At 50.2% G+C, this 10,530-nt stretch overlaps 1 protein-coding gene and 1 long non-coding RNA gene across 9 annotated transcripts in view; one reads left to right on the top strand and one right to left on the bottom strand.

The window, feature by feature from the left end:
- Window positions 1–4,372, bottom strand: part of LOC136560671 (uncharacterized) — a 38,954-nt gene extending 34,582 nt beyond the window's left edge. For 2 of the 7 annotated variants that reach the window (XR_010784190.1, XR_010784188.1), the window contains exon 1: window positions 4,134–4,371. This is a non-coding gene — a long non-coding RNA (uncharacterized lncRNA). Of the gene's footprint in view, window positions 1–3,561; window positions 3,722–4,133 lie in introns of all 7 variants that reach the window. The other 5 variants (XR_010784187.1, XR_010784189.1, XR_010784192.1 and 2 more) reach the window with 5 other exon arrangements.
- Window positions 4,373–4,549: 177 nt separating this feature from the next.
- PFN2 (profilin 2) lies at window positions 4,550–9,773 on the top strand. 2 transcript variants are annotated; one of them, XM_066556982.1, is made up of 3 exons: window positions 4,550–4,746; window positions 5,717–5,909; window positions 8,050–9,773. In XM_066556982.1, the coding sequence occupies exons 1-3, from the start codon at window positions 4,615–4,617 to the stop codon at window positions 8,145–8,147; spliced, it is 423 nt and encodes a 140-aa protein (XP_066413079.1). In that variant the 5' UTR covers window positions 4,550–4,614; the 3' UTR covers window positions 8,148–9,773. The 2 variants fall into 2 exon arrangements, with proteins under 2 accessions (XP_066413079.1, XP_066413078.1); XM_066556981.1 differs by having other exon boundaries at window positions 4,560–4,746; window positions 7,736–9,773.
- The last annotated feature ends 757 nt before the right edge of the window (window positions 9,774–10,530 follow it).

Raw genomic sequence — 10,530 nt, forward strand, 5'->3', positions numbered from 1 at the left:
TTCTGTTTGAACTTGATGGTTAAATAAAGAATAAGCAAGGGAACCCCCTCAGAACTGCTTACATAACTGTCTTACATAGGAAAACAAAGGTTTTGCTGAGCTATCTTATTGGTAAAACCATACCAGGCCAAAATCCTCTAAGGAGATGAAACTCTCCTAATGGAGAGTTAACATGAAGTTAAACCATTGATCCAAACAATGCAAGATACACCAGAAAAGCACCCTTTTTTCAGAACTTTCTGGATGGTTTAAGTGCCATTGTACAAGGCTGTCTGCAGCGCAGTCACAGTTGTGCTGTCATGGGACAGGACCTTCGTCATGCACAGCTCTAGTAGCTGTGCAATAAAACTCTGTACTGTGGTCTTCATGATTGTTGCATTTTGAATTACCATATTTTTTAAACCTAGTTTCACATTTTCCACACATTAATATGTCATTTTCATAATTTGTTTCTAGCTAACACTCATCCCGGTCTTTGGTGGCTTCCTGGGGTTTCAGCCAAGTCCCCTGCCTGGGTAGCTGTGGAAGGACCCTGCCCAGCCTGACCCTCACCAGGCTGACACACACTGCTCCTGGCTGACACCAGAAGCAGTGAATCCACAGACTTGTAGCACTTGTCAATTGGTGTTTCCCTCTGCACTTCCAAAAGCACATGTGGTGAAGAGACAGACGGCCAGGGCCCAGCAGGACCCAGCGTGGTCAGCAGGGGAAGGCACCAGAGCAGCGCCCACGTGGGCACAGCCACAGAGCCCAGCACTGCAGCCCTGCCTCTGGGAAGGTTTTCTCCACAAAGAAGCCAGGCTGCGTTCTGCTGCTGGTTGACTGCCCTCCTTGTCTGTACCTAAGTGCTGGTTACAGTAATCTCCAAATGGTGAAAAACAGTAATTTGGTCAAAGACAGTTAGAACCTGTGACATCATAATGGTTGGACTAAATTATCCCAGAGAGCTTTCCCAGCCTAAACAATCCTATTGTGAGAAGTCCTGCCTTTGGCTGTCTCATCATTCCAAGCACAGCAGCAGTACTGGTAGCTACAAGGCCTGACAGAAAAACCCAAGTTACATTACTCACAAAATATAATCCTCCTCCAAGTCTTTGGCCAATTTCAGTTTTTCTGTTAACAATATAAAAGCAGTCAAGTTTCTCACAAAGCTGTAAATAGTGAGTACACTCTGGTTAGGCACAGCCAGTACTTTAGAATTCTTCCAAATTATTCTTTTTCTTAGATGTGATCCAACATCAATTTTAGACAAAGTTCTGAACAGAAGTAAAAGACCAGGAATTGTTACAAGCTGCACAACATCCTACCAAACTGTGGCTGTAGTGTGCAATTAAATTCCAGAAAGAACAACTATCAGGTGAAATGTAGGAAGAGACTAAAATGCAAGAAATAATGATTTCACAACTATGTACTATATGGCTATAGCTTAAAAGCAGTCCATTTCCTATGTGAGTCTAGGCACTGATGTTAAAATGACCTACTACATCTATCAATTTTAACAAGGATATTTTTATACATATATAAATATTTTGCTTCAGAAATGTCTCAAATTCCACTTAACTGTTATAGCAAAAAAAAAAAAACAAACAACCCCAACAACACTGAAGGTCTCTGCTCTTACAATCTTTAACATACAGAGCATACCCTCATTTTCTTAAACACAGCAGTCTCAAAGGTGCTGCTGCAGTAGTGTCTACACAAACAGTATTGTAACAATTGTATACAGCACACAACCAAATGAGGCACCTAAGAGTGAAAATAAAATTAAAGAATCATGATTTTCAGAAACATGACTCGTTACTGCTGAATCTGCAAATTATACAACCTACCTGGTAGCTTTGAAACATTAAATAACAGCAACCCAATTTAGACTTCACTTTCTAAATATATTACTAGAGTTAGTTCACAAATAACATGACTAAAAGCTGAGCTACCAAGCCGTGAAATCCTCTACTCTGATCCAACCATTTACGTTAAGGAGATCCCAGACTTCCATGCAGGTATTTCCAATTCAAATCATTCAAAACAGATGTCTGTATTCCCTGTATGGCTAACACAATCCACACACCAAAACAGACCTCACACCACTGATCACCTGGTCTGTGCAGCTATTAAAAGATAATATTGCCTGTGAGGCAAGAGCAGTATTACCTGGCCCTCTCTGCACTCTGACACGCAGGTGAAACACCTGTCACAGAGGCAAAGCCCTGGATCACCACACATCAGCCTGGCGTGGCTCTGGACTGTGGAGAGCAGCAGCTCCTCCCCAGAGCCTGGCCCAGCTCGGGGCTGCCAGCGACCATGGGCTCTCTGCCTCCTGTCAAACAGGACGGGATGCTGGGCTGCAAGGGCTCAGGAGGGCACAGGGTTCAGGATGCTCACTGGGCAGAAGGGATGGACAAATGTGTTGGAGGGTGAGATCCCTTCAGGCAAGAGGGCCTTTGGCTAAAGTCCTGGAAACCCACAGGTTCTTGTGTGAGATACCTGCATGCTTGTACCAAGCAGCCTGCTGTCCAAGAGAAGCCCACCTCTTATTAATCAAAGGATAATGATGATTAATAAAAGGATAATCATAGCAAATAAGCAGCTCCAAAATCCTCAAGGCCTGCCCCTGGGTCACGAGATGTCTGTCTCTATATCCATTAAATCAACTTATTAAAGTAACACAATTTGGAAACCTTAGTGCAACTTGAAGACAATCAACAAAAAATCAAACATATTTTGGTTGAACTCTAAAACTAATGGGCTCATCAGCTTCCCACTAATTTCAGATGGATACATTTCATGTTGTGCTAGTAAGAACTAGCCGTTTAACTGGGACCTCCTACAGACCAGGAGTAAACAGAGAAGCGACCCTCAATGGCACTTTCAGACAGAAGAGAACATTTTCTCCTTCCCACGGAAGGAATCTCTGGAGGTAGGATGATGAATGCAAGTCAAACTGCACAAAAAGCTTTAGCTATTTTAAAAGCTAAAAGCAACTTTAAAGACTGTAACTCATTGGTAGATACAGTGACTCAAGAATGTTTCTGGGATACATGGATGATGGCTGTCCAAATTCAGAGGGGTAAAGGCACTGTGAAAACAAAATAGAGAAAAGAAACCCTTATAGAGTTAAGGTAAAAGATAGAAATGAGCTCTTTTCCAAGTATCTAGTAATCCAAGCAATTAGTACTAAACAACACTCAATCCAATGACAATAGAACTAGGTTGTTAAAGGACTATGAAACCCTGAAGTGTGCTGTTGGGTTATCCATAATAAATACCTGGGGACTTGAGGTAAAGGAAAAGAAGGGTAAGGGAAAGGTAAAGGAAAGGTCAGGAAAAGGCAGATTCATTTATTGTATACTATGCATTGGCATATTCAGCTATGAGATCTAACTCCTTGAATTATAGCCACAAAGCTACTGACATGGACGGCCAGGCCACATCCTCCCCGTCTGCACTGCCCCAAGAATCACAACAGTCATCCAATAAAGCAAACTCACCCTGCTCAAAAGCAAGGTGACCGCCCACCAATTTCAATGTTATGAAAAACAGAACAATTGCCTCGAAACACACCCTTAAGGTGCTGGTGAACACTCCTGCGACCCAGAACAGCCTTGGAGCAGCCAAGCCATCCTGCCCAGGGCCCAGTATCAGTGCATCAAACCAATGGCACCAGCCTCGGGTGTTGTAATGAACGTGGAACTAAATTATTGCAATAGAGACTTGGTGGAACCTGGAACAATAAACCACAAAACCACCAGTTACAACCCCTTGTAGAAAAAAAATGTAGCAGATGCTGGTGTGTGAGAAAGGAACGCATCCCTGAGGTCCGGGAGGATGAAGGGCACGGGCGAGGCAGGCAGGGCTCAAGCCCTCTCTGAGGGGCGCGAAGGCAGACCTGAGATTATAGAAACAACACAAATGCAGCGACTGCCAGGGGCCGTGAGGGCAGAGCGGGGCACGGGAAGGACGGGGCGCCGGACCCTCTGTGCACGGGAGCGGGCACCGCTCTGCCCCGCGGCCCTGACCCCTCCGGGCTCCCCGGGACCGCCCGCCGGGCAGGCAGCGCGGCCTCTCCCTGAGCCCCGGGGGCCGCGCCCGGCTAGCCCCGGGCCGGGCTGGAAGGCGCCACCGCCGGTACTCACCGATCCCGGCCGCTCCCGGCCTCCGGTGGGGGCATCGGGGCGGCCGCACGGATCTCCGGCCCCGCCGCGGCTCTGCCCCGCGCGGTCCCAGCCGGGCGCGGGGAGGGTCCCGCACCGCCCGCTCCTCAATTCCACCGGGCCGAGCCGGGCTGGGCCGGCCCCCGCAGCAGTGCCGGGACTGCCCGCACCGATCTCCAGCGGCCGAGAGGCCCCGGGCCCGGGCATCGAGCACCGGACATCGGTCCCGGCGCCGGCCGCAGCCCCGCCCCGGCCCCCGGCCCGCTCCCCCCGGCCGCGGGGGCGGTGCCGGCCGCGCCCCTCCTCCCCCCGCCCCCGGCGCGGCAGCGCAGGGCTGGGCTGGGCCGCGCCGCCGCCGCCGCAGCGCTCGGTCCGCTCCGCCGCCGCACCGCCGGGACCGCCGCCCGCCCCGCGCCCCCGGCCCGCCCGCTGCCCGCTCGCCCTCGCCCGCCGCCCCGCGATCATGGCCGGCTGGCAGAGCTACGTGGACAACCTGATGTGCGATGGCTGCTGCCAGGAGGCCGCCATTGTGGGCTACTGCGACGCCAAGTACGTCTGGGCAGCCACGGCCGGCGGCATCTTCCAGAGCATCACGGTGAGCGGGGCCTGCGGGAGCGCGGCCGGCGGGAGCGAGGCCGGGAGCGGGGCCCTCGGGCCGTGGCCGGGGGACGGGGGCACCTTGCGGGCGGGGGGCGCGGGCCCGGCCGCCCGCGCCGCCTTTTTGTGCGCGTCGGGAGCGGCGCGGGGCCGGTCCCGCGGGCGGGGGCGGCGGCCGGCCCGGGGCGGGGGGTGCGGGCGGCGGGCCCGGTGCGAGGCGGGCGGCGGAGGAAGGCGGCTCGAACGCCGCCGCGCCGCCGGCTCCATGTTTTCTCCGCCAAGATGGCGCTCTGCCATTGATGCTCCCCCGCCCTGCCCGCCCGCGCCCCCGGCCCGCCGGGCTCCGCGGCCCCGCCGCCCGAAGAGAAGGGCCGAGCGCGGCCGCCGGCGCGACTCCCCCGGCCCCACGCGGCCCCGCCCCGGGCGCGGCGGGCCCGGTCCCGGCCGAGGCGGAGCGGGGCCGCCTGGGCCGCGGTCGGGGGGCCGGGCCCGCCGTGACGCTGCACTTTGCGGCCGCCGCGGTGCGGCCGGGCCCGCGCCGCACCCCCAGGCTCCGGGCCCGGGGCCCTTCCCGAGGGGCAGGCGGAGGGGCCGCGGCGGCGGGAGCAGCCCGGGCCCCGCGGGCGGGCCGCAGCCGGGCTGATGCCGCGGGTGCGGGCAGGCCCCGGGCTGATCCCCCGGGACAGGTGCGGACAGAGTCCGCGGCAGCCCGGGGTCAGGCTCCGGCAGACGCCCTGCGCCGTTTAACGGGCTCGGGCCCGGAATCGCTGAGGCAGAGGCTCCCCCGCGCGCAGCGACCGCGGAGCAGCCAGACTGCGCCTAACAAAGCCCTGTGTTCTGGAGCACTTCCTGCGGGTAGCGAGGGGAAATCACGGCCTCGGTCTCTCCACACGAGACGGGACCAGTTCTAAATAGAAATTACAGCAATATACCCTTCCGTGCTAACTCTGAGCTCTTTCCTTTGACAGCCAGGAGAAATAGATATGGTTGTAGGAAAAGACCGAGAGGGTTTCTTCACCAATGGTCTGACCCTTGGTGCAAAGAAGTGCTCTGTGATCAGAGATAGCCTGTATGTCGATGGTGACTGCACAATGGACATCAGGACAAAGAGTCAAGGTGGTGAGCCGACATATAATGTTGCTGTAGGCAGAGCTGGACGAGGTAAGCACCCTTTTCTCTACCTTCAGATAGCTAAATTAGGAATGTGACCCTAAGTATAGACTCCAGCTATTAGGAGAACCAAACTCCTGTATTTAATGGCTAATTTTGGGAAATGATGCAAGGGAGTGGATGGCAGTGCTCTAGCTGAGTTCTGACTGAGAATTATACTCATCCTTGTTCCCACCTGCATCCCAGCCCAGCACCAGGCTGTGCAGTAGTTGACAGGTCTGTGACAAGCAGGAAAAAGCAGGCTGCAGCTCCAAGCAGGCTTAGCTGGTATTCCATCACTTCATACTTGAAGCTCAGGAGGGGTCTGTTAATGACAGGCAGTGACTGCAAGCTTTCTCATTGTAAATTGCTTGATGGAAAGTTTATTCTGCAAAGATGTGAATCTCATGGATGAGCTGCTCCTACTAAAAAGTTCTACATTAACTTTTCTTGCACTTGCTATTGAGCCTGCTAAAGTCTGTCCAGGCAGAAAAATCCTGTCCAGTTTGGTACCACTGAGAAATGTGCTTCATTCTCAGACACCTGCTCCTTTGTGCTCTTCATTTAACTTCCAGTAAAATCTGTTATGGTGCAGGCACTCATCTGGGATATGAAATAACGTCCAGTAGTGGTGTGCCTTATGTTGGGAACACCTGGGCTAGCATTTTTGGGCTGGCTGTGGAACAGGTTCATGAGTGACAAGACTTTTGCTAATAGGTGTAAAACCAAAGGCAGAGCAGATGTCTGTAGGCTAAAGCCCAGGGCAGGCATGCAGGAAGAGGGTTGGCAGCACTGAAGTGAAACAAGCAGAGTTCTGACTTGTGAAATGACAATGAGAACTGTCTTAAGCTTTTATGGGCAAATTGCTATGGAGATAGAATCATAGAGTCATTAAGGTTGGAAAAGCCCTCCAAGATCATAGAGTCCACCCCTTCTCCCAGTGCTGCCAAGGCCACCACTAACCCATGTCCTCAAGTGCCACAACCACATGGCTTTTAAATCCCTCCAGGGTTGGGGACTCAACCACTGCCCAGGGCAGCTGTGCCAGGGCTGCACAACCCTTCCAGTGAAGAAGTTTTCCTAATATCCAACCTAAACTTTCCATGGCGCAACCTGAGGCCCCAGTGTATGATCATGTGTAGGTAGACTGGCTGCAGCATTCCCAGCTTGGTGAACAGTCCCTGGCCTGTAGCAGCCCAGTGTTCCTTGTGTCCCCCTCCCTGTTGGGGGATATCTCATGGCAGCTCACAGTGGCTCTTGCTGGTGAGCCTCCAGCGTTCCTTTTACCAGATAATCTGGGATACCTTGCTGGAACTGGGGGAGTGGGGAGAGCCTCAGTATGACAATTGTCCCTGTGTTTTGTCTTATGTAAAAAGTGTGGTTTACAGCTGTTTACTGCATGGAAAGTCTCAGCCCAACTCACCCTTTGGGGTTTTTTACCAGCATCAGGGCAGTTACTCTGGTTCCAGATCATGGGAATTTTCTTTTGCCACACATGCACTGTACCCCTGCTCCTACAGGTGTTTAAACTGCTGCCAGGATTTCCTTGCTGGCTGATGAGTGATGGTGAGAGGCATTGTAATGCCGTTTTGATAGCTGGTGGCATTTTTCTCAGCAGTGAACTCTTAAAGCTTCCACAGTTAGATAAAATCCCTGAGGATAGCTTGTACTTTCTCCCAGCCCTTTCTACATCTGTGTTTTAACAAAACTGTTAAATTAGCTTAATACTCAAATACTAAATCTTGAATTTGAGGGTGTTTATTGCACTGCCTAAAAGTTGCATTATTTCCATGTCTAACACACTCTTTTAAAAACTTTTTTTTTCTTTTCTCTTTCAGTCTTGGTCTTTGTAATGGGCAAAGAAGGGGTCCATGGAGGCGGATTGAATAAGAAGGCATACTCAATGGCAAAATACTTGAGAGACTCTGGGTTCTAGTTGTTAGGCAGACTGTTAAGTATTAGGGGAAGATTGCTATTAAATTTTCCTGGCGGTGAGCTTTAAACCTTACATTCTGGAAACTTTACTAGCAATGCAGGGTGATGGGGTATGAACCTGTGTCTCCTTTGTATCCCTTTGTTGGTGGGGAAAGGTGTTTTTTTTTTTTTCCCTTTAATTCTTTTCATTTCTGTTTTGTTTCCTTGTGTACTCCAGCATTGGTTATAGTCATGGGAAAGGAAGGTGTCCATGGAGGGACACTCAACAAGAAAGCGTATGAACTGGCTTTATACCTGAGGAGGTCTGATGTCTGAGCAGCCTCTCCCCATCCACCTAGCAGCTGTCTGCAGCACCACCCGCTTGTGCTCAGTGCTACCAGACCGTAGATGGTAGTTTGTGTTTTTTTATTTACCCATTTCCTACTGTCATAACTCCAGTTCCCCCTTGTTCATCTCTGTAACCACTGTAGGTAACCGAGCCCATCTGGCACCACCATGATGATGATATGCATGATAACTTGAAACTTGGGAGGGGAACATGCCAAGTGTAGGCTCTGCTTCGTCTTAGCAATTAGTATGATATTGACAGCTAAACCAACTGAGATACTAAACAAGGTGCCGATTGTACAATCTAATTTGATCAATGCCTCTTCAGCACTTTGAGCAAGTCACAGCTCACTAGTCTTCCTTTCACAGAGCACGGTTGGGAGGAAAAAAGTGTGTGCATATCTTCATTTCTGTCCCTCTCTTTGTTTCTGTTTTTTAAACCCATGTGTTTGCTTACACCCATTTTTATAGTGCCTGGTTTGTTTAACCAATTTGCCACTCAAAAGCTATTAATGTCACATTAGTTTTGTCATTGCACTTCACTGTAGGCTTAAGTCTCTTACTTTTTCTTGATGTTGTCTGAAGGTTGTACTGCTTAACAAGTGCAATCACAAAACTATGAAAGGGTACAGATGTACTTCCTCCCATGACCTTAAACCACCATCCTAAGGACTCCCCAGACATTCCATCATTACAATAGCTCAGGCACTTTTTTTTTTTTTTGCCAGCTCCTGTTCTGTAGTTGACTTGTGCAAGGCTGCCACTGTGGCCATTAGCTAGCCTGGTATAACCAGCTGGAGTGTGTCTGGTTTCAGTTTCTCATAGGACCAATTTTAATTTGCAGCTTGGGGGTCGGGGGGGTGGGGGGTGGTGTTTTTGTTTTTTAATATGAAACTGCAATGTCATTGTGGAAAACTGCCACCTTCAGCTACCCTGGGAGCTATGACTGGCTTCAGTCTTTCTGCCAGATCACTTAGTGGTGCAGAGTTTGGCTGCTCTGAAGCCACTGTTTGGATGAAGGTCGGTAGTTTGTAAGCTAAACTGTCAAAATACCATTTCAAATTTAAAAATCTTCATCTGGCCTGTCACACCCTTGCTGCAGAAATGATGGAGTGAGCTGCCTTGTGCACGAGTCATCTGAAAATGTCTGTAACCAAACTCAGTTCAGGCACTGTTCTGACCTGTATGTCCATTGCAAGAACTGCAGAACTCTGTATACTAAAGAATAAATGGGAGATGGTAGTGGTTGGAATAACTGACTTGGCTGTCTTGTGATGAATTTTTTAATATGTATTCTGTGCCATACTATTGTTAAAAAAAAAAAAATGAACTGTTGCTATTGTGAGATGGATTTTAACTGACTCTGAGGGTTTCTTTTGACTGGCACTACCTTAGGGACATTCTAGTATTTGCTTCTATTGTTGGGCCTTGTGGATAATGTACAGATTTAAACAAATTCTTGTTGCTGATTTGTCCATTTCTTTCCCTGCACTTTGTTACATCTGGGATACAGTCTAACTCATCTGATTTAATATGCATTTCAAAAAATGCCATAACTATTAAAAACACCTTGTTTACAGACAGATGAAATAAATTTATTCCAACCAAACAAAATCAGACTGTTGGTAATTTTTCTGCCTCACACCCAGGAAATCCTCTGAGGCCCTTCAGTGCATGGCTGGCCCCGCTAGCAGGAAGTCTAAGTGCAGTTTTAAGTTTGGCAGGACAGCAGTAGTATGATAATATAAGTAGTATGATAATATGACTAGTCAAAAGCCAGGCACTCTTTGGGGCAGATCTTAAATTAGGAGATGATTTCTCATCTCTTAATTCCACGTTTATCGAGCTCTCTGGTGTGGGGCTCCCCTACCCCTCTGAATGCTCAATACACCATTCCTAAACAAGCTGAAGGCAGCCTGACATCGGACCTGGCAAAGGAGCGTGGTGGCCTGCCCAGGTCAGTACAGCCAGGGTGGGATTGTGCTCCCCTCACCCAGAGAAGGGGCAGATGTAAGGTCTCCCTTACTTAAAAGGATTGCACCTGTATTTGTTACTTCTGCTGAGAACTCCTAAAAATACAGGCCCAAGGGGATGTGATGGTGAACCCTGGAGCTTGTGGGATGGGAGGACCACTGAACCCAAATCATGGGAGGTGAATCTGCCTTCCTGGGCCCTCAAACTAGTCAGGTGCTTCTGGACAGGACCTTTGTTCTCCCCTCCTTCCCCCACACCTTCATCATTAGTGTCAGCTGCACCTGCTCCTCTGTTTGGCACTAGACCTGGGTCTAACTAAAACCTTCCTATATATAGTGTTCATATTGTCCCACTGCCAAGTGGCTCTGTGTCTGAACTGGATCTCCCAGGCCAAAGT

The sequence above is a fragment of the Molothrus aeneus genome, chromosome 10, assembly GCF_037042795.1.
Source record: "Molothrus aeneus isolate 106 chromosome 10, BPBGC_Maene_1.0, whole genome shotgun sequence".
Taxonomy (NCBI): Eukaryota; Metazoa; Chordata; class Aves; order Passeriformes; family Icteridae; genus Molothrus; species Molothrus aeneus.

Bases quoted from the DNA above. Each gene is read 5' to 3' on its own strand.
- PFN2 (XM_066556982.1), top strand. From the start codon at position 4,615: ATGGCCGGCTGGCAGAGCTACGTGGACAACCTGATGTGCGATGGCTGC. The intron at 4,747-5,716 runs GTGAGCGGGGCC...TTCCTTTGACAG, and splicing joins GCATCTTCCAGAGCATCACG to CCAGGAGAAATAGATATGGT. The intron at 5,910-8,049 runs GTAAGCACCCTT...TGTGTACTCCAG, and splicing joins TGTAGGCAGAGCTGGACGAG to CATTGGTTATAGTCATGGGA.